The following is a 27,370-nucleotide window of genomic DNA, read 5'->3' as shown; positions in this document are numbered from 1 at the left end:
CATTTTGAGGTCCTAAGAAGCTATTTTGACTAATTTTGAGATGATGTCCGGGTGTATGTATGTATGTGAATATTCTAGAACTTTTGAACAGATTAACCGATTTAGATAGTTGGGGTGGCTTTTTTTTTGTTTTTCTTTTTTAATTAAACACCCTGATCAAGAAATCTAATTTGGAATGATTTGAGATTACGTAACTATAAATCATACAAAATTGTCTGAATTATTTTGCTTTCGAGTATAAATTTCGGAATTAATCATTTTAAATCATATTGAATTAAAAAATAACGAAATATTATTTTCTAATTTGAAATTATTTAAAATGAATTGAACTGTCCAATCATTTCAAATAAAATCAGATTAGAAAATAATATCACAATTTCTGGTTCATATTTTTAAAATTTTAAATTTTAAATAAAAATCATACTTGGTCTATAGATCTATAATTTTTTTTTTACCAAAACTGCTAATTTTTGGCGATCTTTATGGTTTTTTGCAATTTACTTAAAATTTTGAGGGTGTACAAACAAAACTGACTTCAGATCCGGATTCAGCGCGTCGAAATACATAAGGATAGGTAGGTCCGATCAAAAGTACAGACCACTTTTTTTATTTTGTGTGCCGGTGTTATTTCAAATTATAATTTTGCCCCCGGCATGGGGCTGGTTGGGCCTGATTATGATACGGAATGTCACAATTGAGGGATCTGACGAAATCCAATGATTAGAAAGTTTATACAAACCAAATCGCGAGCGGTCACAAAAACGAACTCGTCCGGACAAAGCGTAGGTTTTTTATCAAATCAAAATTTGTTCTCAAACCAAACCGTTTGTAGACATCAAGTTATAACTGCATACAGTCTGCCGTAATACAGAAATGTTTTAAAGATTTATAACATAAATTTCTTATTTAAAATACAATAAATTAAGTTTGAATAGTATTTAAAAATTTAATATAAAAAATATATTATTACCTTAAAATATATGTAATTATTATGTACATAAATAAGATTATAATTACAATATTTTGATCGATCAAAATATAAAACAATAACAATTTTATAATAAATGTATTCAAAGAAATGCACAAGCGAGTATTAGAAATAACACAGCTATGGGAAAAATTATATACGTTCCCATACGTGGATGACAAACAGATATTAAAAAAGAAATATCATCTTCTTCATGATCGATACCATCTTTTGTAGGCACTTCAACAATAACACGATCACCTGATAGTACAGATAGTGGAAAAGTACAAGCTGTTTTGTTTACACAAGAGTTTGTTACACTTTCGTATTGGAATGTTGGTTTATAAATATTAAAAACTGCATGAATATCATTATATACTAAATCATTGTCACTGTAAAAGATATAATAATAATATCCATCTTCCATAACAGTGTGTTTTGACTGCATATATTTACCGGTCTCTAAATAACTCACATTAATACATAATTCGGATGGTTCAAATTCTTGTTGTATTAAAACTTGACCCCCATAACAATTTAATAAACCTTCTTCAAAACTCGATACTGAAGAATCATCATCTGTAATATTTCTTAACGCATTACCGCCATGCTGAATACCTTGATCAAGTAAAGCTGGTGGCTTAACTGGTCCTTGGTTTCTCTTTACACGTTGATGATAATGTGAATTTATTACTTTTAAACCTACATCGTCTTCTTCACTAGCGGCATTAATGCCAGGAGAATTTAAATCTCGTAATAATTTTAATTTTTTATTATCGTTCTGTTTATTTTCATCAAATTTTTTATCAGTTTTATTATTTTTTTGTCTTAAATGATTTTTCAATTTTTTAGTCCGATGATTTTTTAGACTTTTTCGTGTCATATTTAATTCCTGACGAGGCTCCATTAAATGTTGAATATGTTTATTTTTTAAATTAGGCAATGAATTTGTGTTTACTGTTCCTGGTAATGGTGATGGTGTTGATGATAATGCAGATAGCGTAGATTCTTCCGATTCAACTTCTCTTGCATTAGATTCAAATGTTATTTTCACTTGATCATGGGCTTGAGGTAAAAAAATTCCGTTTGTACGTGCTTTATTTATATTATGATCTAACATTCCACAAGTCCGCAATGTTCTTTCACCTTTAACCACGAGTATTGAAGCACCGGGAAACCTGTTTTATTGAAGTGATAATTAAAATATTTTATATTAATTTATTATAAATGAAAAATTAATATTATTAATGAAAAATAAAATCATTACGTTTCTACTCGAGTAAAAAACTATCAAACATTTCTATCAGTAATTTTTATATTTCGAATAGTGAAATTTGAATCGAATAATTCGAATTATTCGATAATTTTTAAACTATTTAAATTTGTTGCACAATTCGAATCCTTTGAATAGTTTATTTTTATTCTGAAGTCTTAGTATAATTCAAAATTTCCGAGTCATTGTTGAATTTTTTATACAATGAAATGATTTCTGTGAATAGAGAATTTTTATATTTAGCGGAGTGATTTCGGAGTGACGCTGATTTTATTTGATCCGCGTTCACTCCGAAAATTTTTTACAGTATATAAAGTATAATAACTATCAATTTCATTGAACTTTAATGTGTCCGTGGATATCATTAACAATTTTTAAAATTGAAGTATTAGGCAGTTCTAAATATGCATTAATAAGTTTTATTTTCTTGAGTACTATTTGATATAGTTTTGAAATCAAACAATAAAAAAAAATCCACAGTAGTTTGTCATAAGTTTTTGTCTGGAAATTTTAAATCATTTGACTCTAAAATTAATGTGGGATATAATGAGAACAATAAAATAAATAACGTCATGAACCAAAAATCATAAACTTCCAAATAATTTGAAAATTCACGAATTATTCGATAATCTACAAATGATTCGAAAATTTACGAATTATTCGAAAATCTTTGAATAATTCGATTCGAATTCGTGTCGAATAATTCGTAAATTCGAATATTTGCACACCCCTAGTTTAAACCTAAAAAACTTGAGGATAACATTATCATAGATAGAAAAGATTCTAAATAGCCCTGATTAAAAATACTCATTAAAAGGGATTGAAAAAGATGAGAATTGAATACTTTTGAACACTTTCTATACCCCAACATTTTCATCTGGACATAAAATTAATACTTTTCAATCCAAAAATAATACGAGAATTTCTAAACTTGCGAGGAATTGAAAAAGATTGAAAAGAATTGAAATTTTTGAATCTTTTTGAATCCTTCTCAATACCAAAATAATTCCATATTGTGAAGGTATTAAAATGATGAAAGATTGAATTCCTTTCAATACTTTTGAATTCCATTTTAAGAATTACAAAGTATTTAAATGATCGAAATTTCAATTCCATTCAATACTTTTCAAAACCACTGTATGGATTGAAAAGGATTGAAAAAATTTTCAATCCCTCTCAATGAGTATTTTTAATAAGGGAGAATACTTTAGAATTTAAATGTTTTAGGAAGGAAAAGTTACTAATAAATTCATTTTAAATAATTTCGTTGCCTAATAGAAATGTTAAAGATAGAAAAATTTTGGTATAGACTTATCAAAAATAAAAATGTTTTCAAATAGAAAATTTACTGATAGAAATGTTCAATCGTTTCGTACTCGAGTAGAAAAACTTAAAGTAGAAACGTAATAATAACTGAAAAACATGGAGAATACAGGACATATTTATTACCTAGAACATACACTGAGTCCAACACTCGCTCCTCGTAATAAATAAAAACCCCAATATTCTAATGTATCATCAGGTAAAATCATACTTTTCTTCAGTCTTATATGTTTTCGGTAAGAGGTAATTTCGGGTCTATGGCCCATTTGAAAAGCATTAAAAGTACCATTCATTTCTAATGTATGTGCCTTTGATAAAAAGAAATAATTATCATTCAAATTTATTATTTTTATCCTAAATATTAAAAAAAAAAAATTTATTAATTACTTACAGAACAAAATACTGTTGATACTCCATCAGAAATTTCCAAAACATCAGACTCTGTGACAGCATAAACTACATCTGCATATAGTTTATGTCTTAAATATAATGGCATAATTAAAAAAAAAATTGGTAATGCAGTTGTAAGTAAACAAAATATGATAACTCGTTTTGCTCCGTGCATTTTTTTTTTTTTTTTTTACTGAAATAAAAAGAAATTATCAATTGTTATTTATACTTAATAAAATTACTTAATAATCTATAAAAAAAATTTAACATACTTACTATGAAATCAATTAAATAAAAATAATTACATTGATATTTTTTTTTAGTTAATACTTAAATAAATATGTTTCTCAATAATAATAATAATTTTCAATTAATATATCGATAGCAAATAATTTAATTCTTGATGAAAGTACTAAAATTTATGAATAAACAAGCAAGCTTGTATGTGAATTAATCTTGAAGCACGTGATATATTTATCATTACACTGTTATAAGAAAATATAAATATACATATAGATAAATTTAATCAGCTATATTCATTTATCCTTACAATATAATAATTTTTAACAGACGACATCAAGGTATTATATTAGCAATTGACGTATGTTTCAATTACTTAGTTAATTAGTTTTTCAATGAGGCATTGAGATACCCACTCAGCCGTTACTCCTTAATGTTTCAATTAAAATAATGAAAATTAATTTCAAATTAAACGTCATTCATTAAATTTATAGAAAGTCCTGTAAAATAACAAATGATTAATTTAAATAAGAGCGTTAATGATTTATTTCGTAGATTATTTAAAGTTTAAAACAGTATATTTTTTAATAATTATGAACAATAAATGACTTACTTCGTCGTAAATAATTGACAAGTTATGTAAAATTAACATTTGAATAAGAGAAGTATTTTTCATTGTAGACATCGTACAGTTGCCATACAATTGTAATCATTTTGTTAATAATGAAGATATATAAATAATATTATCTGTATAAATATGATAAGATAAGCGTTTTAAACACAATAAAAAACCTGTCATATTTATATTTCAAATTTAAATAATAATAATCACCGCGTATATAACAGTATAATGCCTACGCGTAATTTAAACCCATTTGTTTCTTTTAATTCTGTTAATCATTTTGTGCGTAGTTATTACCTTAAAAAAATATTCAAAAGTACTATTGTAATAATTTACATATTACAATAGTATAATTATAAAAGATATATTTTATGCAAGTTATTTATATATTGTTTACTAATTTTTTAATAATTTTCTGTTCAAAATTTATAATCAACGACATCTTTCACACTAAGTGAAAGTCTGATTATTTATTTCTACTTCATCGTCAGAAGCTAAAAATTTAAAAGATCAGGATTATTAAATTATACATACAGTAATATAAACTTTTAATAAAGTTACATAGTTGTTTTTTTTTTCTTTTCGTACATGATCTGTGGAGAAATTAATAACTTTTTCTTAGTTCATAAAGAGAATGGAAAAGTTCAAGTGAAAGATTTTTTATTGTAGTTTTGGCTGAATTTTATTGATCAGTATTGAGCCGTAGTACAGAAATGTATTATTGATGTTGATCTTTAAATAAGTATTTGAAATAACATAAATTTACATTTATGAATGATTTATTATAAATAAATGTACAGCGTAGTTATACAATATTTATTATTAGGCTCATTTTAATTTATTATTTTAGTAAATTAATTTCTGTTAACGTTTCATAATGACCTACATCAGTTTCAGTATTTCTTGTAGAAATATTTATTTTTTCCAGTTGTAATTCTCCAAAGTAATAATCTTTATAGTTCTACAAAATTATACCAAGTAAAAAAATTTGAATTAATGTAAAATAATTAGGATGTCTGAGCCAGTAAATGAACGCACGTATATTTTAATATAGAAAGATGTAACAAAATTATAATTTAAGTTCTAAAAGTTAATCAAACAGCAGTGAGGTATTTTTTTATGCTATTATAATTAAAATCTAAATAATAAAAGTAAAAATTAAATAATGTTCATTAACTGGTCGTATTCATTCACTAGACCGATCACCCTATAAATTTTCTTACCTTTAATATTTTAGTAGCATCAAACTGGGCGAGACTTGAATTCTTTTTTGAACTTTTATCCATTACTTGGCTTGTTTTTATCAAGGTCATGTGTAATTTAACTGCTTCAGTATACTGTACACTCATGAGATCTTTCAATGAATAAAAATTAATTTTAGTTATTTATTTTATGTAAAATAAAAATTGTAATGAATATTGTAATATTTAATTACCTTTTTGAATAAAAAAATTAAAAGTTTTATTGGCTATTTCTTGGAGTATATCATTTTTTAATACTTTACCATAAAGTACTGTTACTCTTTTTTCATCATCATTCATTATTTCTACACCTTGAACTTTTATTTTTATTGGTCCACTTTGCTGCAAAATAGGCCTAGAAAATTAATTTTTAAATTATATACATCCATATAATTTTTTTATTTACAAGCAACTCACAGTCTTTATGTGACTGCCCGAATATCACTACCGAATTTAGTAAATTTGATTTGCTCGTTTATTAAAGTCTTAACAATTTACTTTCAGATGTTTTCATTAATTCGCAAACTAATCGATTTCAAAAATTATGTTAGTTATAGGATTTAAAAAAAATCTACACGGTCAAATTTTTTTTGTAAATCGTCGTTACATTTTTTTTCTAAAATTTATTAACTATGATAAATAATTATTAAATTTCGTGGGCTTACCAAAAGGCTGTTGTCTTTTATTGATACGAAAAAAAATCCAGTATCTAATCTTAGGGTTTTTTTAAATTTTTATGTCCGTAATTTTATAAAATCATGAATTATTATCATAAAGACATGGCATTAATTAACTTTTCCTTATTCTCTTTCAATAGTATAGATATTAGATGTATATTCAGTAGGGTAACTCAAAAAAACCGACTATTTTTTATTTTCGAGTCTCTTATTTTGTTTGTTTACGATATTTTAAAAAGTCTCTCCAAAAATCAGCTCGATAAAAAATTTTCAAAAGGTCGCTCACAAATTTTGAAAATATCAAAATTGATCAAAATTTGAATTTTTTATTTCAATTTTTTTTCTTTCTCGTGGCAGCAATAGCTCATATTTGTGAAATCATGACTACGCTGAAAATTAAAGCCCAAAATTTAAATATTTAAATCTCGCTCAAGAATTTTGAATGTTTTCGAGTGCTGTCTTTTGAACGTTTTTGAGCGACCCTTGAATATTAATAATAAAGCTTCTCAATTTTTTCACCATCAATTTGCATGACAATGAAAGAAAATATAACCCGAGAAATATAAATAATAACTTCTTTACATACTTTTTTATTTTTTAATTCAATTTTTAGGTTTTTTTGCTTATTCAAAACTTACCAAATTTTATTGTTTAAGACTGTCCTGTATATTTTTGGTTATGCAAAAGTTATATTTTAGTAAAATGACTATATTTGAATTTTAAAAAAAATTCAAAAACTAATTCAAAGTATTAGTTACATATTATCATTTAATATTTAAAATTCTTGAACGCCGTTTAAATATTTAAATTTTGGGTTGAAATTTTTAGCATCGACATGATTTTATAAATATAAACTATTGCTGCCACGACCAAGAAAAAATTTAGAAGTAAAAAATCCAAATTTCAATCATTTTTGATATTTTCAACTGATTTTTGGAGAGGCTTTTTAAAATTTCGTAATCTAACAAATTTTCATAAGAGACTCGAAAAAAAAAAAAAAAAAAAAAAAAAAAAGTCAGTTTTTTAGGGTCACCCTAATATTCTGTGATATTTAACTATATTTAGCGATAAAATAATTTAAGTATTAATTTATTTAGAGAAAATAAATACCATCGTCTTTTTTTTCACGCCTAATTTAAACGCATTGCGAATGATATAAATATCTTTGTTTCACTCCATACTTGGCAATAAAAAATAGTCTAAGTTATGAAAAGGAATAAATTCAAGTTAAAACCTATTTAACGATACCAAATTTAATAACATTAACATGTTCTATAATAGAGATATAACTGAAACAAAATTTTCCTTATTCTCTTAATAATATAGAATAGATAAAACTTACTTGATAATTTCATTAACACAAGCATTTAATGTTTCTACAGCATTTTTTTTATCCTCATTAGTAACTAATAATAACATTCCGATCGTCAGATGAAATTTATTAGGACTAACAAAAAAATCATTCATTAATCCTTTAGACATTATTTCAGAGTCATTGAGAATTTCATTTTTAAATTTTATAAAATTATTAATTATCATTTCTTTATTTAATGGAATTGATACAAAATGAGTAAATGGAATTTTTTTCCTAGAAGATTCTACTATAAGATCAATTCTTTGACGACATGATATTACACCAGATCGGGTTTTCCCAGTAATTACTAAAAAAGAAGAAAAGAAAGAACAAATTAAAACGTTTATAATTTAAATTAGTTACTTTATAATAATTTTCAATACCAATATCAGTCTGTTTAGATCCAATATTTGGTATTTTAATTGTTGTTTTCGTTTCAGACTCAAGATTTTTTTTAATACTTCCTGCATAGCCAATAAGAAACCGGTAAAATACTCTAAAAAATAAATAAAAAATTAATTTATATAAAAATAAATAATTAGAGATTATTAATAACATACTGAGGAATATTAACAGTATGTTGATAACGTTTGTCTTTTAAAGTTTCAATAACGATATCACAATCACTACTGTTAACTTCATTATTTATGTCGTCTTCCATTTGATCGTAATCTTCTTCGTAAGGAGTACAAGTTTGTTTTGAAGACCAAACAGTATGATCAGGAAATCGATAACAACGTCCTCCAATCCAAACTAATTCTGGTTTTATAATATCCATCTTATTTAAATAATTCACTCATTATAATACTCATATTAGTGATGATTCTTAATTTTACAATTCAAAACTTTACCGCCATTTCTACGCGTTTGCGCGCTAGGAAATTACTGGGCAATAAGTTGTATTTTTTTTTCTGTATTACAATACTAATATAATTTAAAGTCTGTAATATTTAAATTAAGAGTTTAAATTTGAAATACTAAAAATAATCAAATTTAATGAAATAAATAATTATATTAATTGAAATCCTATAAGATACGGTAAGGTATGAGAAAAAAATGGCGAAAGATAAAATATATAGATATATTATCGATGGTCTAATGTCTGACTTGAACTGAAGTGAACGTTGAATGAACGTGTATACAAAAGGCTTAAATATATTTAGGTGTATATGTGTAGGTTATGTGAAATAGAGTATGTAGGAGAGTGCTAGAGGAGCCAAGTCCCGGAATAATGTTTTGTGTTTGAAACCGTCTTTATCTTGTAAAGTTATATTTTATAATACGATGGCGTCGAAGGCACATGTTAATAATACAGTTAATGAACGTCGTTTACGACCAATTTATGGTAAATGTTTAATTATTATTTTATAATTTATCAATATTAAATAATATTTTATTATTATTTTTATTTATTTTACCGGTAAAAAAGGTTATGTAATATATTCACCCACGATTCGATATTTGAAAAAAAAAAAAAAAAAAAAAAAAAAAAAAAAAAAAAAAAAAATTATTTTTTTTTTTATTTTTGTAGACTGGCTTGACAATGGGAATAATAAAAAAGCACTTCAAGAAGCTGATAAAGTTTTAAAGAAACAACCAGAAAATCAGTGTGCAAGAGTATTAAAAGCTTTGGCTTTATTACGATTAGGCAAAGAAGATAAATGTCAGGTTATCATGGATAAAGTACGTTCGGAAGTACCATGTGACGATTCAACACTCCAAGCAATGAGCATTTGTTATAAAGAAATTCATCAACGTAATTTTATATTGTTTTATCTTTTATATTTTTAATTAATCTCTCCTATTAAGAGAATAAGGAAAATTTTGTTCCCGCCATATCTATATGATAGAATTGGTTATCGTTCTCTGGTTAAAAATACTGATTGAAAAGAATTGAGAAGCGGTCACTCCATGAAAACTGTATATCTATATGAACAAACAAAAGAATTGAAATTATTGAAAAGAATTCGAATTTTATCATTTTTAATTCTTTTCAGTCAATATTTTTAAACAGGGTGAGAAAGGTCTTGACTTGAATTTGTATCTTCCCTGATTAAAGAAAACGATTCACTCAATGGTGAATGTATATCTATATAGTAGTAAAATTGAATCATTTTGAATTGTTTTGAATGTTTACTTTTAATCAGGGTTTTCATAGTTTAAACTCTTTTTTATTACTAAGTATTGAGATTAATTGATTTATCTACATCATTCGAATTACATTTAAATTACGCAATAAAAAAGAATCATATTTATTTTCTTTAAATATATTAATACTTTAATTATTCTGTCACTAAATACGATTGAATGTCACTGAATATATAGCTATATTATTTATGTCACGTAACTAATTCCAAAATGACATTTTTATACTCTCTTTTGGTTTTAGGAAGCTTCTTAAAGCCAAAAGAGCGTACACAGAAAAAAGGATTCATTGACGCAAAAAATCTTTACTCGCCTAAAGAAAATTTTTACTTACCTCAAAAAATTTTTTGCATTGTGAATTGAAAACAAAAATGTATTTAAAACTAGAAAAAATTACTTGCGCAAGAAATTATTTCTTGCCCAAAAACAATTTTTTTATTCAATTCATAATGCATAAAATTTCTTGGTGCAAGTAAAAATTTTTTGTGGCAAGAAATTATTTTTTTAAAATAAATGTTATATGTAAATAAAAAATTAATGTTTTTTAGCTGATAAAATAAGAGAAGTTTACGAAGCAGCAGCAAAAGCTGATCCAAATAATGAAGAATTATTAACACATTTATTCATGTCATACGTACGATTAGGAGATTTTAAAAAACAACAGCAAACAGCACTCGCTTTATATAAATTGAAACCTAAAAACCCTTATTACTTTTGGGCTGTTATGAGCGTTGTCATGCAGGCCATACAAGCTGAGGATACATTAGCCAAAAATATAATATTACCTCTTGCTGAGAGAATGGTAAAAAAAAAAAAAAAACAAAAACAATTATTTCTTATAAAATTATAGTATTAATAAATCAACTTATATAACTTAATTAATATATACTAGGTTTTAAAGTTAGTCAATGAAGGTAAATTAGAAGCTGAACAAGAAGTTCAGCTTTACATTATGATATTAGAACTTCAAGGAAAAAATGAACAAGTTTTAGAGGTTTTATGTGGACCATTAGCTGCTCGACTCTCTGGTGTACCACAACGTAAAGCTGCTCTACTATTACAGTTACAACGATACGAAGAAGCGACAACAGCTTTTAAAGAATTAATAAATGAAGAGTAATTATTTAAATTAATTTTATATTATGACAAGGAGAAAAAAATAGAAACAGAAAAAATATTAATAATTTTAACAAAATAATTATATTTACAGCAATGATAACTGGTCACACTATTTAAGTTATTTGACTGCAGCATTAGAGCATCAGCAACCCAGTGAATGTTTAGAATTTTTAGATAGTATAGCAGAGACTTGTGGAAAAAAAGCTCGAGCTCCACATTTAGCACGGTTTGAATTATTAAAACGTGTTGGTTCAAGTAATGTTGCTTTACGTGCTATTATGGAACCTGTGAAATTGATGCGATTGTACTTTGAACAATTTGGTAACAAAGGCTGTACAGTTGGGGATTTGAGATTATATTTAAAATTATTAACTTTTGAAGAACAATCTCAGCTACTTGAAAGTGTAAGTTACAATTAAATTTTTAAAACAATATCAGATTAAATTTTTATTTTATTGAGATACAAATTTTTTTATTGAAATTTTTTCATTATAAAAAATTAAATTAAATTAAAACTAAATTAAAATTAAATAAATAAATAAAACAACAGCAATGTTATAGCCAATATAAAATAAATAAAGAACATCTGATATTATAAAGCAAAAAAATATGAATTGATTAATTTATATGGTGTTATTTTATTGTAGTTTGAATTAGCAACAAATGCTTAGTATTTATTTTTAACATAAATAATTAAAATTTAAAATATTAATTTTTTTTCTTTAATTTTATAATTGATGTTTAGATAAATGAAGATATTGGAATTGCTGAAGATTCATCAGCAACAAAAACAGATCAAATGCTAAGACATATTCATTATGAGCAATTACGTCGTGCTTGTGGTATGCATCATTCACCCATTTTGGACATAGAAAAACGTCAAAAATTAGTTAACCGTTTACGTGATCTTTATGAAAAGGGTAATGAACTATGTATGAATGATGAAAGATTACCAACTGATTTTGCTCCATTTGATTCTTATGCTGTTCTTGCTGCACATTTATTATTACAAATGTGGTATGAATCCTATGAAGCTTCTCATCTTTACAAGTAAATATTTATATCATATATTTTTATTAATTATGAGAGGTAAAAGACCTAGTACCTGATCACTTCATGTATTTGTATCTCTGTGTTTAGTAACTATAATACAAATACATCAGTGATCGAGTACTGGGTCTCTTACCTTACCGTGTAAAAAAATTAGCTAAAAAAGCGTTAATCATTATAAACTTCAAAACCTGACGAAACGACAATTTTTTAAAAATATTTTTGAATTTCTGAAAATTCAAAAAAGTGGACAATAGTTTAATTGATAAGGTAAAACCCCTTATACCCGCTCACTTCTCATTGGAGTGAGATTAAATCACTCAATATAAATTAATAAATAAAATGAAAAACTATATTTTTTATTTATAGTTATTTTTTGAAGTTTCGAGAATTAGAATAAAATCTTAGCTTGAAGAATAATGTTGATAATTAATTATTATTAATTTTTTTAAGTAAGGTCTTTGAGTGTACCCATAGTCGCTCACTAAAAGTTGTCATGTACCATTACTCGATCAACACATGGCCCTATAGTCGCTCAAAGACAATATCAATTAAACTATCGTAAGTTTATTGATTTGGAAAATAATTTATAAATTATACTACTTTATTCTTTTATAATATAAAATTTCATGAATTTTAAAAATGTATTTGATAAGATATAGTTATAACAAGTCTTAAAAAATTTGACGTAACTAAATTTAATCTAACGAATGAACGTCAAAGTAAAAAATGTCCGGCTGAGCGCGATTTTGAAAACAGTCATTTAATTTGACTAAAAATTATGAAAAAACGCATTAAGCAGTTAAAGTGGGCGACTAATAGTACTGAGCGAGTATAGGGGCTTTTACCTTACTTTTAGAAAGAACGCTCACGAAAAACTTGAAAAACGTTTAAAAATAGTTCGAACTCAGCTTTTTTTCTATACCTATTATGGACGGAATTGCTTGGAATAAAAAGTCAAAAAGATTACAAGACAATGAAAAATTTTCTGTGAATGGTATGAAGTCAACTATTTTTTTTTCTTTTTTTTTAATTTCAAAAGTTTAAAAAAGTTGGTGATTGTGTCCCGTTTTGAAGTTTAAAATAATAAATACTTTTTTAACTTCTTTTTAAACGATTTTATTTTACACTATATATTAAAAATCTAAAATTATTATTATTTCAGAGCAATGGCTTTGTTAGAACGAGCTTTGTCAATAAGTGTAGCTAATTTTCATTTGAAAATAGTTTTAATACGAGTTTATTTAGAAGCTGGTTTAATAGGTGCTGCAGATCATGTTTTTTCTTTACTAGATGCAAAACAGATTCAATTAGTTTCTTTAAGCTATTTGTATGTTCCACTTTTGGCGCCACTTGGACACTTATCTAGTGCTTCAAATGCCCTTGATCAGGCTGTTAAATTTTTTGTGGCTAATTATAAACATGTAAGTATTTGTATACTGTAATTATTTTTTTTTCTTAAATTTTACTAATACAATATAAATTAAAACATATAATATTTTTTTTTAGAGCGCAGATCGTTTAACTTTTGCTTATAAATATGGAAGTTTTGCTAAAATTCAAGAATTCGTTGATTTAAGAGAAAGACTTGATAATTCTTTACATTTTGCAACATCAACTGTTGATAAAATGTTATTAGAACTTAGCTGGTGTGAAGGTGCTAAGTCATTAGCGAGAGCATTAGTTTCAATGAGAGTACAACCACAGGAAGATTCAATAAGATGGGAATTATTGCGTGATAACAGAGATCTTGAAGTTGTAGTTGGTTGGGAACCATCAACTGATGATAAAGATCCTCGTAGACATGAAGAAACACGTGCCTGTATGTTTCAGTTACTTGCCGCCCGTAATCTTATTTTAAGAATAATTGCTGCTACTGCTGAAGAACAAGATTTATCATCACTTTTATCTAAATTATCTCAAGAACTTGAAACTTTAAATAATGAACGTATACCAAAGTCTCTTGAAAAATTTTTAACAGCAGATAAACGAGTTAGAGTTGAAAGTATATTAGTACCAATGGACGCAGTTGAACGATTACGGGAAACATATGATTCTCAACAATTAATTGTTATTGCAAGACTTGCTGATTCATTTTCAAAATTTTCACGACCAGATTCAAAATGTATTGAAATAATACGTAATGCCCATTGTTTAAAAACTTTACCAATACCAACTACTGATGAACCTGTATCTTATAAAGATTTTTTACTTCGCGCTGCTACTTGCGGTGAAACTTTGTCATTTCTTGGTATTATGTGCGCTTCTTTTATAAATCAAGCTCATCCCGAAATTGGCAATAAAAAAAATCGGAAAAAATCTAATAAAGATGTTGAATCATTTACAGCTGATGATATTGAGGTAAAATATATTATTAATCATGTTATTTTATATTTAAAAATATAAATTATTAATACAAGTTTATTTTTTTAGTGTTGGACAGAAATAAGTGATTTACTTATGAAAAGAACAGAAAAATTAGAAAATGTTTTATCTGAATTTGAAAAACGTTCAGTAAATACAGGTCTTGATGTTAAAGAAGATGCTGCTGTTATTGTAGCAGAACGTGTTCAAGAAAGCATTCATCGAAGTTGTTGGATGCTCAGATCACGGCTTCAGCTTACAACTAAATTATTAAATAATTTTCGTAGCTGAAAAATTAAATTTTTCAATGTACAAACTCTCAAGTCAGCCTTAAAAAAAATTGCCATCATCAAACATTATTCTGTAATATCTTAAAGACGTGTACATACGCTTAGGAAATAACTTTGTGCTCGTAAATTAAAAAAAATATCATTTTTATCATTACAGAAAAATATTTAATTCATTATTTTACAATGATCAATTGACATATTTGTATTTTTAGTTATAATCACTGCCATACGTAAAATCATGTTTTATTTAATCGTATGTAAAAATTAAAAAAAAAAATAGCTTCCAATAATTAAACGACTTAACTTTTAATTAAATTGAAATAAAACATTTTATGATAAAAAAAGGACAAAATATGTATTATTTACGGAAATATAAACAAATTATTCTTAACGTTTTCTTAATTAAACATTAGACAACATTTTAAATTATAATACCAAGTCACCTATTATTTTTATTTTTCAAACAATTAGTTACGTAATGTTTGAAAGAATTTGTACTCTCTGTGGAAAAAAAGTAATAATAAACATTAATTGATTATGCAACATTATTCATTTTAATTAAATAAAACTATTATATAAAATTATTTACAGGTGATCGTGATGATTTACGTGTATGAAATTTATAGATTCTTCATATTTTTTACGCTGATAGTCTTCAACCGCTTGCTCCAAAGCTTGTTTAAGAGCAAGCTAATAATAATAATAATAATAATAATAATAATAATAATAATAAATATAAATATAATCAAGCGTTACATTTATAAAAAAATAATCAAGTATTTTAATAAATGAAATTTTAATTAACCTGGCACATTTGGAGTCGGGACATTCCTTGAATTCTTGATTTATTGATTATTTCATTCCTTGCATAATTTTTACCATTAACTCGGTCACAACGTTTGTTAAATTTACTACAAGTTTTACGACAAACTTTGCTTAGAAGATCAGCTCGATCACGATTGAAATTATCGTGTAAAAATTCATGGATTTCAGGATTACGTGAATTACATGATGGATCACGATTGTGTGATGTTACTTTACGAAAACCATAAAGATTTAATTGACGTATAAAACTTGCAATATTACTAGTTTTAAATATTGATTGCGGTGGGCTCAAATACTCTTCATGAAATTTTTTGTAATCTAATAATATTGTCGTACCACTTAAACTCCAACGTATTGAACCCGTTTTACATTCATTTATTATTTTCCATAATTTTTGGGGAAATCTTGTTGATAATAAAATATTATAATCGTACATTTTATCTTTTTCTTTTTTTATAAATTTTTTTTAATTAATCATTTGACAAATCATTCGAACGTTTTATTTTACACGATTGTCATTTTTAAAACGTTGCTGTCACTTTATTAAAAAAACAAAAAAAAAAAAAAAACATGACAATCGTAAAATGAAGGAAACGAATAAATTATAATTTGAATTTCAATAAAATTTGTTATTTTGATTTTTAAAAATAATTTATCAAATCATTAAATATAAATAATACCATATTTAATAAAAATCTAATCATTAAATTATTTACATTTTTTTTTATATGAAGGTTAATACTATATTGTAATTATTTATATTTAATAACAATAAAATTAACGAGCTAATTATTTAATGAAGTGATGTAATGAATGATAAAATAATATGATAGATTATGGTTTAATATTAAATTATAGAGAGTAAAGTGGAGGAAGTGGTTGAAGATATTCTCGAGGTGTCGCCGGTGCCGGAACAAGATATCCTTCCGAATCAAGAGCATTAGGTGACTTTATTGTTATCGGCCCTTGGGGTGGCCGGGGTAAACTGCCTTTTTCATTAATCTTTTCAATAGTTTGATGAGCTTTCTGAAGTTCTTCGAAAATTTCCGAAAAGCGGAAACGATCACGCGGTTCTAATTTCCAACATTGTCTCATTATATCGGCAACGAATTCTGGACAATCTTCCGGTGGAGTAAGCATTATTCCTTGGAGAATAAGTTTCAGAACTTCCTCGTTATTGTAACCGTAGTAAGGTTGTTTCCCGTAGGAATATACTTCCCATAAAACTACACCAAAACTCCAAACGTCACTTTCAAGGGTAAAACGACCGTATATAACACTTTCCGGTGACATCCATCGAACTGGAAGCAATCTTGAACCTCCAATCTATACACAAATTAATAATATTTATATAATGATATTAATAATAATAACCTGGGTAAAAAAAAATTCATTCCAAAAATGTTCATTGCAATGAACTTCTAAATTTAAAACAATTTTGAGCTTTAAGTTGATAATTTTTGAGACTGAAAAAAATTAAAGAGTGAAAAAGTTTTCAACTGATTTCGTTCTTAAACACTTCTGATAAGAGTCACGAAACGTCTGTACAATAGGGTGGCCCAAAAAAAGAGAATATTTTTTTTTTTTGAGTCTCTTATGAAAATTTGTTGGCTTACGATATTTTAAGTAGCCTCTCCAAAAATCAGTTGAAAATATCAAAAATGATTGAAATTTGGATTTTTTACTTCTTAATTTTTTCTTGGTCGTTTATATTTATAAAATTATGTCGATGCTTCCCTTTGGAGTAAATTTCATTCCACGGAGACTAAATAAATAAAAATAAGTCATTCGCTTCGCATTAATTCCGGATTTAATTCGCTTTCACTTCACAAATTTTTTTACAATGCAATTGGCTTCAGTCTTTTATTATAACACTCTCAAACCAGCAAAATCATTAAATTGAATTATTTTTGCTTAAAAAATTCAGAAAAACCTGTTTAAAAAAATTTTTTGGCAACATTATTATTATTTTTTTTTCTACAAGAAATTAAGTTATGAAACATTTTTAATTTAATATATTTTTAGTTAAAAAATATGAATATTTCATTAAAAATCGAAGATATCTGCATTTAGTTCGAGATATGTTAATCTTTTTTTCTGGATTCTGTAAATAATTTTCGATTTCCTTCTGTTAAGAAATTGATAATTAAAATTAAATATAAATTTAATGTCATAATTTTTATTGATTTGCTATTTAAGGAAATATTGTTTTTATAAAAGTTAATTTTTAATTTCCCGCTAAGAGAATTGTAAATTTTAAAAAAGTTGTATGAATAAGGTTCTATACCTAACTATAGCACTTCTCATAGAATTCATTTATTCTTAAAAAATCTCTATGTGAATTTATGAGAATCTATTGGATTTTATGAGATTTTCTAAACAGGGTGATCATTTTCACAATGATATCCGATTGTGTGTGTGTATGTGTATTACGATCTAATACTTCGGGTTTATGATCTAATTTAAAATTCCTTTCACTCTGTTTTGATTACTTAAATTTAGTTCTGTTTAAATATATATGGATTTACTTGCGAATTATCGTAGACAAAAGTTTAAAGTTACAAATTTTTTATTTTGTTTAAAATTTTCGTGGTGTAAGGCAGGATATGAGCTCGAACAGCTCAAAAAAAACAAATGTATTCGAAACATTGTTTTCGAGCTTCTTGAGCAGGAAGTTTTGGGGCTGGCCCGCGTGATTGACCGGTCTTCAAATTTTTATTTTCAGTACGCAGCGGAAATTTTCCTTACTTTTGAATTTTTGTAAAATTTTAAAAATAATCAGTTTTAAATTCCGTATTTTCTGAAATTTGTAACTTCACTACTATGAACTTTATTGGAACATTTTTGTAAGGATTTTTTTTTACACGGAAATGATAATAAAATGATTATTTATTGATTAATTTACTTACTTTGTAATAATCACATGTATAAACATCACGTGACATCCCAAAGTCTGATATTTTAACGACTAGATCTTTTCCAACCAGACAATTACGACAAGCCAAATCACGATGAACAAATCTTTGAGCAGATAAGTAAGTCATACCAGAAGCAATTTGTATTGTTATTTGATGTAAATCTTTCTATTTATGTAATTGAAAAAAATATATTTACAACTCAAATAGTTTTAATAACGATTCAATTAAAGTAATTAAAAGTTTAAATAAAGTTTTAACAGAAAGATAAAATTTAAAAAGTCAAACCTTGGTCAATGGCTCGAGTCCCGGTATAGAACTTCTTAATTGCCGTGAGTTTGCTCTTAAAACTTCAGCGAGGTCACCGTGAGGCATATATTCAAAAACCATCCAAGGGTTATTACCCGCGTCTCGTAGGACTACTCCTATTAGGGACAAAATATTTTGATGACGAAATGTCGACATTATTTCTACTTCTCTCAGAAAATCTTCTTCGGCCTCTCGAGATGCTGAGTCTTTTAACACTTTTACTGCAATTGTTTCTTTAGTATCTCCATGACTAAGTTCACCTGTATAATTAAAAGTTTTTGCTTTTTATTTAATGAATTAAAATTATTCTTATTTTATTATTAAATTAAATTTTTATTTTTCTATACAACAAAAATAATTTTAATAAATACAAGGACAGAAATGTACGGTAACAATTACAATATACTATGAGAATATAGGGTTTGTTCCCACACGGAAAAAAAGAACAGTAACCATCACTGCACAGAACAGTAATCCAATCAATTGAATTAATATAAGTATAGTAAAATATACTGTCACTATATTTAATTTTTTGCCCAAACACGCTCATTGACTGGATTACTGTTCAGCGCAGCAATGGTTACTGTTTTTTTTTCTCTGGCATGCATAGCTAAGAACCGTTCCAATGTGGCTATAGGATTTATTCCTATGCCATATGTAAACTATTCCCATGAGTATGGTAATTATTATTGTAATTCAATTATCATACGATATAGAAACTTTTATCATGATTGTAGGAATTGTTCCTAAAGTTATGGAAACTTTTCCCAGAAATTATCGCCATATATCCCATAATTCAAAGTAATTATTACTATAACATTGTGAGTTGATGTTTCATTAACGTACTGGAAACAACTATACCAATTTCATCTCCATGTATATTAGACTGGGCCAAAAAAATCGACTATTTTTTTTTCACCATACTGTGAAAATATTATTTGGGATGACAAAAAAAATTACTGTGAAAATTTGAGCCCTTAATATTGATATGAAGAAGTGTATCATCGAAATTTTTGATTTTTTTTTAATGAGCGGATTTTTGTCTTATAACTCTCAAACAATCGAGATAAACAAAATAAACTTGAATGCATTTCTTGTAGAAAATTGAATGCTCTACAAAAAAGGTCTGATTAAAATTTTTTGTGAGATGAACCGTTTCCTTATAATCATACCTTGAACATTGGTATCATTTTACAATTTGATTGTTCAACTTTGAAATTATGTAATTAATGTAAAAATCAGTTTCAGAAAAAAAGCCAATGAATATTTTCAAAGGAAATTGAATTCTCTACAAAAAAAGTCTCTTAACAATTTTTGATAAATTCACTCCTTTGAAAGTTATTCAAGGTTATTGAAGTCGTTTTGACTCAACTTCAACCTTAGATAATTTTCTGAAGACCTTCTTTGTAGAGCATTCAATTTTCTGTAAGCAATGTATGTAAGTCTATTTTGTTTATCTTGATTGTTTGAGAGTTATGAGACAAAAACCCGCTCATTCAAAAAACAATCAAAAATTGCGATGATACACCTCTTAATATCAATATTAAGGGTTCAAATTTTCACAATAATTTTTTTTTGTCATACGAAATAATATTTTCACAGTATCGTTAAAAAAAAAATAGTCAATTCTATTGGCCCAGTCTGATGTATATAATTAGTAATCACAATAATTATTGGAAAATTTACCTTTATAAACTTTACCAAAACAGCCCTGTCCAATTTCAAAAAAAAAAGTTACATCTCCACGTCGTAAAATTGGTACTTCAGGAGGTGCACAATTAAAATATTGAGGATTTGGTGTATATTTATTAGCGACAAGAATACTTTTCTTTAAATTCATTGGTGACAACTAAAAAAGTTCAAGGAATTACTGAATCAACATTTAACTAGACAATATTCATTTATTAAATCAATAACTTACGTCCAATGTTGTACGGTCGATTTTTTTATTATAACATTTTTTTCTACAAATAAAAATAATTATACCAAGTATAATTATTGTAATAACGGAAGCAATAGTTGCACCAATAACTTCAGGTATTTTATCTGGACTCCTCTCATTGACCTAGTGGTTTATTTAATTAATTAATTACCGTTAGTTTAATATTACATATGGGGCATTCCACGCCAAATCGGACGGTTTAAAAAATTGTTTTTCCGATTTTCTTAATTTTTCGGTATTTTTTGGTACCCCTCAAAATAGGCTCCCTGGTAAATTTTGAGATTTTTTTTGATTAATGGTTCAAGAAATATCGAATTAAAAAAAAAACCGCTCTTTTTATGGTTTTTTGATCATAACTGTCGTAATACTGATCAAAATTCAATGTTTTTTTTTGTCAAAATTTTCGTTCTTAGATAGTCTTTACCGGAAAAAATCCAAAACAAATATTCGAAATGTTTTTAATCAAGATTTTTGAATTTTAAGTTCTCAATCGTGTTTGTAATACTGTGTATATCCTTTGATTTTCTTGAAAATTTTTTATCTTAAACTTCTATTAATTCTGCAACTTTTAAAGCTGTTCCGGTAGTGGGCTTTCCATAATTACTTTTTTTTTCGACCTCTTTTTAAAGAGTACCCCATTTTTCCCGCCAGAAAAGGAAATTTTATTTATTAACGGCAGCTAAAAATTTTGTCTATTTACCTTGAATATCATTACAAACAAAAAGATTTGGCGTATTTTAGTCATCGAAAACTTAGTACAATTTTCATAGGTATCCCCTTTTGTCCCTCCCACCCCTAATTGTTATTTTTAAATTAAAACAAAAATTCTGGCCGTAGTTATGATCAAAAAACCACAAAAAGAGCGGTTTTTTTTAAATTCGATATTTTTGAACCATTGATCAAAAAATCTCAAAATTTACCAGGAAGCCTCTTTTGGGTACTACAAAATTTTTGAAACCGTCTGATTTGGCGTGGAATGTCCCAATATACTGAGCTTAATTTAAAAATTATTTTAATTAATTAAATATTTTAATTAAAAAAATTAATTTCTTGTGAGAAACAAATTGATACTTATTTTTACTAATTAATTAAAAGTTTAATAACTAGTAATGTATTTTTATCACATTAAGTAAATAAATAATTATTTTAAATAACATAAGATGATTTTAAATTTAAAGAAAATTTATTTAATGATAATAAATTATTGAATAAACAATATTTCACTTGTAAAAAATAATTTTTATTCGCTCAGTGTAATATATAAAAATTAATAAACAAAAGAAATTGTTTATGTAAATTTTTCAAAGGACTATTGTACTATTATTATTGGATTAATGGTATACCTGTTCAGCTTCAGAAAGACTTATTGTACTGTTTGTTGTATTGCTCGTTGGTAGAATAATATTATGAATAGGTAACGGTATAGAAGGAGCTAAATTAAAAATAAAAATCTTAATTAAACCAAATGAAATTAATTAAAATAAATAATTAACTCACCAGTTAAACGAACTGGACATTTAAGATCATTAGTAGGAGGTGATAAATCGTGCGGACAAATGCATCTCGATGTGTTATTAGGAAAATTTCGACAAGCGGCTTCTGTCCCACAAATATTTCCTTTTCCTTGACAATTAGTAAATCTAGATTCATTACGATCTACATTTGATATTTCTTGTAATCTCTCTGAGAATTCACCCGTTGTTTTACTATTGTTTGATTCAACAAAGCCTGTAATGAATTTAGTATAAATTATCTAGGATTTAAAGGGAAATAGGTAAAGAGGACAGAGGTAGTAAACTGGTAGCCGAATAAAATGGTTGAGACCAGAGATTCAGGGATGTTTGGATTATCGTACTACTAGTAACAGCTTAAGGGGATAAATACAGTGACGGCATTCATGTGCTCGAGTTGCGGGCAGCGTAACGGGTCAGAGCGTTATCTCCACGGTCAGCGGACTTGGACAACGACTCTTGCTATGTCTCTCATTTCAAACCAACAAACCTCCCAGCAGTTAACAAACCTATAAGTTCCTTCCATTCTATCATACCGGCATAAGATCTCTCTCATCAGAAGTTTTTATCGTTAATCTATCTGTCTCTCTTTCTTATTCTCAGTTTCTTCCTTCATCTTTCTTTATTTTTCGATCTCGCCTGTCAGTAAATTCTTATATTATATTACTTTATATATAATACCATAGTATGATGTGAGATGTGTCCTTAGTGTGTTATGACACACCGAGACATTTATTTTCGAAGCAACTGGAAGCTTCCGTACCATTTTATGTCAAACACTTAACCGAGAATCGTCTTTTATTTCTAAGCGATAATCATTATATTACACTTGGTAATAAAAAATATTTTAAATTTTTAAGATTTATGGTGTTCCAGTAAATTTATTTTATATACAATAAAAAAAAAAAAAAAAAAAAAAAAAGATTATTCATACGAAGAAATGAAAAGTCATTTTTTTTGTAATCGTTAAATTTTATGGGAACGAAAGAATAAGACCGTTATATACATCTATTGATTTTTTTATTTGTTTTTTTTATACTACTGTCGATATAAAAATAGTAAATGTAGATTACTGGCTAAAGTACTTCACAAATTATTACGAAGGTTATCAGAGTCATGAAAGATTGTGATTAGGTATATATATATATATATGTATAATATAAACAGATAGACTATATTCATATATACAGTATTACACTATTCAGCGGCTAAAATTTGTTCGTTATAATCGAACACTGGGCCATAAATTTATAAAAGCTTATCAGATTCTCGATACATGTATCTAGTCGATATCTCAGTAAGCAGATTTATAAGCTTTTTTTTTTTTGTGTTTTTTTTTTTTTTTTGCAAATAAAGTGAATCCTTTTAATATTAATTGCACATAATTTAACAATATTAGTTACAAATAAAAAACATAAATTACCAGAATTTGTTGATGGAGATGTCGAGACGAGATATCGGCCATTTATCATTTCACGATCCATAATTAGTTTTAAAACATTTTTAAATTTAAATACTGAGTTATAAAATGTATTTAAAAAAAAAAATGATTATTAAATTCATGATTTTTTTTTATTTAACACTGGTAGAAAAAAAAGGTTTAAATTTATATAAATTACATTATATATTTATAATTAAATACTTATAACTTTAAACAGCACTAACTAGTAAACATAACTGGGTTTATTCACATTCATACAGTCTGTTGTTACTGATATCATTATTAATATTATTATTGTTATAATTTGATAATAATATTTATCATTAAAACTTCAATCATGTATTTATTTTAATTATTATTAATAACTTCTGGGAATTAATTAGTATTTTTTTACATCAATCACATAAATGTTTTTATTTTTTTTTTTGTGTAATTTAATTAAATTCGCGGCACAGATTCAAATTTAAAAACTTGTACACTTGAGAATAAAATACTAGTTGTATTTAAATGTCAAATTAAAATGTTATATCTTTAACATTAATGAAACTATCACAACGAGAGGTGCGAAAGAACTGCAGACTGCATATAATACGATGAGCAATCTTACTACGCTTAATGTTACTGACAGACAAGATTCTTTTCAAGATCCCTAAGAATCACTTCTCTCCAACCGCTAACGTCGAATCGCTCAGGAACCAATCAGCATCAACGATACATTTTACTCTTAAAGACAGACAGCACTCTTATATTCTATTACCCTTCAAAAATACTTATGTCATTAAATATACTATATATATTTTTTAAGAACCTCCCTTATCTAATATCATGACTCAAAAATTTTATCATATTATCAATTTAAAATGTAAACAATTCAAGGGCAAAGTCTCAACACAATAATGTAACTGCATATATTTGTTTATTCATAGAATATGTTTATCTAGGTAAATAAAATATATAATGTTTGAATGAATCATAAATACAATTATCTTTTCATCTGGTCTGGAAATCGAAGGCCGCTGGTTAGGTGTAGTAGCCAGTTGGTAATATAAATCTTAACGAATATAACTAAAAATAATTTTTGAAAGTGCAATATACATTCCTATATGTTCATAGCCTATTTATTTATATAACATTAATCGTGCCAAACATATACCCAACATTCACTCATGTAATTTAATTTAATGTAAAAACTTATAGTTTATTCCAGCATATGGACGAATAATGTCCAAAGAGTATTTACAATTGCTTCTATTTTTATTATTATTATTATCAATATTTTTTTTTATTTTCACTTAATGATCTGTCCTGCCCACAAGGATGGATTAGTTGGCACGTCACCAGATTTTGGGATAAGCTCGAGTATGTACATACCTAAAAGCGTGGGCGAAAGGACACGATGATGCATATATAAATGTATACATATATATATTTCATTAGTTGCAGATAATAAAATAAATTCAGAGAACAGACGACAAAATTAGTAGGATTATAATTGAATGTTTATTTTTATTATCTTAAATTTTTTAGATAAATTTAAATTTAGGAAATATCGAATCTGAGACAATGATGACTTTGTGAAACATTGAACAAATATTTTAATGTTAGTTTATTTATAAATCATAAATTTTGTAGTGAATATATTTTTGGACTAAAGGTTAACAAAAAAAAAAAGAAAAAGTGGAATATTGAAATAATTTTTACATTTTTACAGGGAAAAAATATAATTTAGATCTAATAAAATATGATTAGGACTTAGATCTCATGCCATGAAATTTATTTTTTACGAATTTCTTAAATATACTTTAAAATCGAAATTTTCCCCGGCAGACCTGATATGCCGCAAATTTACGGTCTTTTTACCGTAAATCTACTGTAGAATAGGGTAAACTATCGTACAACTTGGGTGGGTTTACCGCAATTTACGGTAAATGGGTGAATTATGGTGATTTTACCGTAAATTACGGTGGATTAACCGTAACTTGCGGTATTTTTACCACAAATTTACCGCAAAAATTCGGGTGGATTACCGAATTACCGGAATTTGCGGCGGAATACCGTACTACCGTATTTTACAGTGTATTACCGTACATTACAACACAATCGCCGTAAATTACGGTAAATCGATATTTTACGGTGGATTACTGTAATTTACGGTGGGTTTACCGTAGATTACGGTAAACCCGCCGTAATTTGGGTCCGTTAAGGTAAAATTGTTACAATTTGATAGTTAACATTTTTTTTTAGTTTTGATTTACGTAGATCTCTACAGACCTACATAGATCTGGATAACGAAAAAACTAGATCTACGGTCTAAATAAAACATCAGATCTACCCCAGATTATACCCCTAAATCTAAATTATTTTTTTCCGGGTAAAAGAAAATTAGTGGTAATTTTTTATTTATTTTATAAGTTATGAAATTAAATATTTTAAAATTTTCAAATAAAATTTGAAAGTTATGCCTGCATTTGGTAGATGTTATGTATGATTTTGTAAATTTAATTTTACTTTTCATATTTATTAGTATATATTTAGCATTCTTGTTCAAATAAAAAATTTTTTTTATTACTAACCCACTTTACCCCAGCATACCTAGCTATCCTGCTTTACCTTACATGCAATTGTCGAGGCATATAAATATAATATTCAGAATATATGACTCCTTTGCGTGTAGGCTATTAGTCACGAGAAAAAAAAAATTATTAAATAAATGAAACGAAAAAAAAAAAAAAAAAAATATATAAAGAGTTTATGTTAAGAATGAGGAAGAACAAAAAGAGTAAATATGTGTAATTAAAGAAGAACGTACAAGATGGGGATAATAGGTTTGGCCGAAACGCCAGCCGACGTAGACGGCAAAGTGTGGTGTGTTTATATAGCGTTACAGGCTTACACCTGGTGACAAGAATAGCGCTTGATTCGTCGAATGAACGGAAGTGTTTGCTTCCCAATGAACAAACAAAGATAGTATTCTATTTTTTATGTCTTCTCGTATTCCTGAATTACACAACTTTATTTTTATTACCATTAAGAATAATATTTTAATACAAGTATTTAAAAATAAACATCATTCACTGTTGTGATTATTAAATTAAATTATACATATATATAATATGATATGAGATCTTGCATATTTTGATAATGACTTTTAAAATCCAACTGGAGCCGTTTCAAATTTTCATCACAGATACGCATGTGTACATATGGTAAATACATGACCAGGTGGTCTAGTTCATTTTCTGTAAATAATAACAATAAAAACAATAATAATAAAAAAAATTAAAGATGGAACTGTTAATCTTAGTTTATCAATGACACGTATTGGTTAAAATCATATATATATATATATACTGTAAAATAAATCTGAAAACC

At 26.4% G+C, this 27,370-nt stretch overlaps 5 protein-coding genes and 1 long non-coding RNA gene across 7 annotated transcripts; 1 reads left to right on the top strand and 5 right to left on the bottom strand.

Moving 5' to 3' along the window:
- Positions 1 to 1,003: 1,003 nt before the first annotated feature.
- Positions 1,004 to 4,137, bottom strand: LOC103571422 (uncharacterized). The gene is made up of 3 exons (XM_008549581.3): positions 3,955 to 4,137; positions 3,690 to 3,871; positions 1,004 to 2,145 (listed from the first exon to the last, which is right to left on the bottom strand). Exons 1-3 carry the CDS (start codon positions 4,126 to 4,128, stop codon positions 1,071 to 1,073), a joined length of 1,431 nt encoding a protein of 476 aa, XP_008547803.1. The 5' UTR covers positions 4,129 to 4,137; the 3' UTR covers positions 1,004 to 1,070.
- A 92-nt stretch (positions 4,138 to 4,229) lies between these two features.
- LOC128668234 (uncharacterized) lies at positions 4,230 to 5,193 on the bottom strand. The gene is made up of 2 exons (XR_008404004.1): positions 4,807 to 5,193; positions 4,230 to 4,693 (listed from the first exon to the last, which is right to left on the bottom strand). It is a non-coding gene; the product is annotated as an uncharacterized LOC128668234 (long non-coding RNA).
- Positions 5,194 to 5,482: 289 nt separating this feature from the next.
- Positions 5,483 to 8,873, bottom strand: LOC103571423 (activating signal cointegrator 1 complex subunit 1). The gene is made up of 6 exons (XM_014442638.2): positions 8,648 to 8,873; positions 8,471 to 8,583; positions 8,076 to 8,394; positions 6,251 to 6,411; positions 6,039 to 6,169; positions 5,483 to 5,776 (listed from the first exon to the last, which is right to left on the bottom strand). Exons 1-6 carry the CDS (start codon positions 8,863 to 8,865, stop codon positions 5,657 to 5,659), a joined length of 1,062 nt encoding a protein of 353 aa, XP_014298124.1. The 5' UTR covers positions 8,866 to 8,873; the 3' UTR covers positions 5,483 to 5,656.
- A 471-nt stretch (positions 8,874 to 9,344) lies between these two features.
- LOC103571456 (N-alpha-acetyltransferase 25, NatB auxiliary subunit) lies at positions 9,345 to 15,270 on the top strand. The gene is made up of 9 exons (XM_014442637.2): positions 9,345 to 9,432; positions 9,619 to 9,843; positions 10,781 to 11,034; positions 11,125 to 11,348; positions 11,443 to 11,755; positions 12,097 to 12,401; positions 13,567 to 13,825; positions 13,911 to 14,762; positions 14,835 to 15,270. The coding sequence occupies exons 1-9, from the start codon at positions 9,372 to 9,374 to the stop codon at positions 15,054 to 15,056; spliced, it is 2,715 nt and encodes a 904-aa protein (XP_014298123.1). The 5' UTR covers positions 9,345 to 9,371; the 3' UTR covers positions 15,057 to 15,270.
- A 140-nt stretch (positions 15,271 to 15,410) lies between these two features.
- On the bottom strand, positions 15,411 to 16,409 carry LOC103571424 (heat shock transcription factor, X-linked member 4-like). The gene is made up of 2 exons (XM_008549583.3): positions 15,861 to 16,409; positions 15,411 to 15,745 (listed from the first exon to the last, which is right to left on the bottom strand). The coding sequence occupies exons 1-2, from the start codon at positions 16,314 to 16,316 to the stop codon at positions 15,641 to 15,643; spliced, it is 561 nt and encodes a 186-aa protein (XP_008547805.1). The 5' UTR covers positions 16,317 to 16,409; the 3' UTR covers positions 15,411 to 15,640.
- A 237-nt stretch (positions 16,410 to 16,646) lies between these two features.
- Positions 16,647 to 24,639, bottom strand: LOC103571425 (NT-3 growth factor receptor). 2 transcript variants are annotated; one of them, XM_008549584.3, is made up of 8 exons: positions 23,981 to 24,639; positions 22,544 to 22,774; positions 22,390 to 22,478; positions 21,026 to 21,169; positions 20,791 to 20,953; positions 19,084 to 19,364; positions 18,790 to 18,963; positions 16,647 to 17,206 (listed from the first exon to the last, which is right to left on the bottom strand). In XM_008549584.3, exons 1-8 carry the CDS (start codon positions 24,039 to 24,041, stop codon positions 16,733 to 16,735), a joined length of 1,617 nt encoding a protein of 538 aa, XP_008547806.1. In that variant the 5' UTR covers positions 24,042 to 24,639; the 3' UTR covers positions 16,647 to 16,732. The 2 variants fall into 2 exon arrangements, with proteins under 2 accessions (XP_008547806.1, XP_014298098.1); XM_014442612.2 differs by having other exon boundaries at positions 20,791 to 20,932.
- Between the last annotated feature and the right edge of the window lie 2,731 nt (positions 24,640 to 27,370).

The sequence above is a fragment of the Microplitis demolitor genome, chromosome 7 (genome assembly GCF_026212275.2).
Source record: "Microplitis demolitor isolate Queensland-Clemson2020A chromosome 7, iyMicDemo2.1a, whole genome shotgun sequence".
NCBI lineage: Eukaryota > Metazoa > Arthropoda > Insecta > Hymenoptera > Braconidae > Microplitis > Microplitis demolitor.
The sequence above is the reverse complement of the archived record's forward strand: the minus strand, read 5'-3'. Positions and strand labels throughout refer to the sequence as shown.

Coding starts and splice junctions, on each gene's coding strand:
- LOC103571424 (XM_008549583.3), bottom strand. CDS start 16,316: ATGTACGATTATAATATTTTATTATCAACAAGATTTCCCCAAAAATTA. Junction 15,746..15,860: donor CCCGACTCCAAATGTGCCAG/GTTAATTAAAAT, acceptor TATTATTATTAG/CTTGCTCTTAAACAAGCTTT.
- LOC103571425 (XM_008549584.3), bottom strand. CDS start 24,041: ATGGATCGTGAAATGATAAATGGCCGATATCTCGTCTCGACATCTCCA. Junction 21,170..22,389: donor GTCTTTCTGAAGCTGAACAG/GTATACCATTAA, acceptor ATAAACCACTAG/GTCAATGAGAGGAGTCCAGA. Junction 19,365..20,790: donor TTTTGGTAAAGTTTATAAAG/GTAAATTTTCCA, acceptor TTAATTATACAG/GTGAACTTAGTCATGGAGAT.
- LOC103571456 (XM_014442637.2), top strand. CDS start 9,372: ATGGCGTCGAAGGCACATGTTAATAATACAGTTAATGAACGTCGTTTA. Junction 9,844..10,780: donor TTATAAAGAAATTCATCAAC/GTAATTTTATAT, acceptor AATGTTTTTTAG/CTGATAAAATAAGAGAAGTT. Junction 11,349..11,442: donor AAAGAATTAATAAATGAAGA/GTAATTATTTAA, acceptor TTATATTTACAG/CAATGATAACTGGTCACACT.
- LOC103571422 (XM_008549581.3), bottom strand. CDS start 4,128: ATGCACGGAGCAAAACGAGTTATCATATTTTGTTTACTTACAACTGCA. Junction 3,872..3,954: donor TATCAACAGTATTTTGTTCT/GTAAGTAATTAA, acceptor TTTTTATCAAAG/GCACATACATTAGAAATGAA. Junction 2,146..3,689: donor GGACTCAGTGTATGTTCTAG/GTAATAAATATG, acceptor TCAATAAAACAG/GTTTCCCGGTGCTTCAATAC.
- LOC103571423 (XM_014442638.2), bottom strand. CDS start 8,865: ATGGATATTATAAAACCAGAATTAGTTTGGATTGGAGGACGTTGTTAT. Junction 6,412..8,075: donor TGTGTTAATGAAATTATCAA/GTAAGTTTTATC, acceptor TTAATTTTCTAG/GCCTATTTTGCAGCAAAGTG. Junction 6,170..6,250: donor TAATTTTTTTATTCAAAAAG/GTAATTAAATAT, acceptor ATTCATTGAAAG/ATCTCATGAGTGTACAGTAT.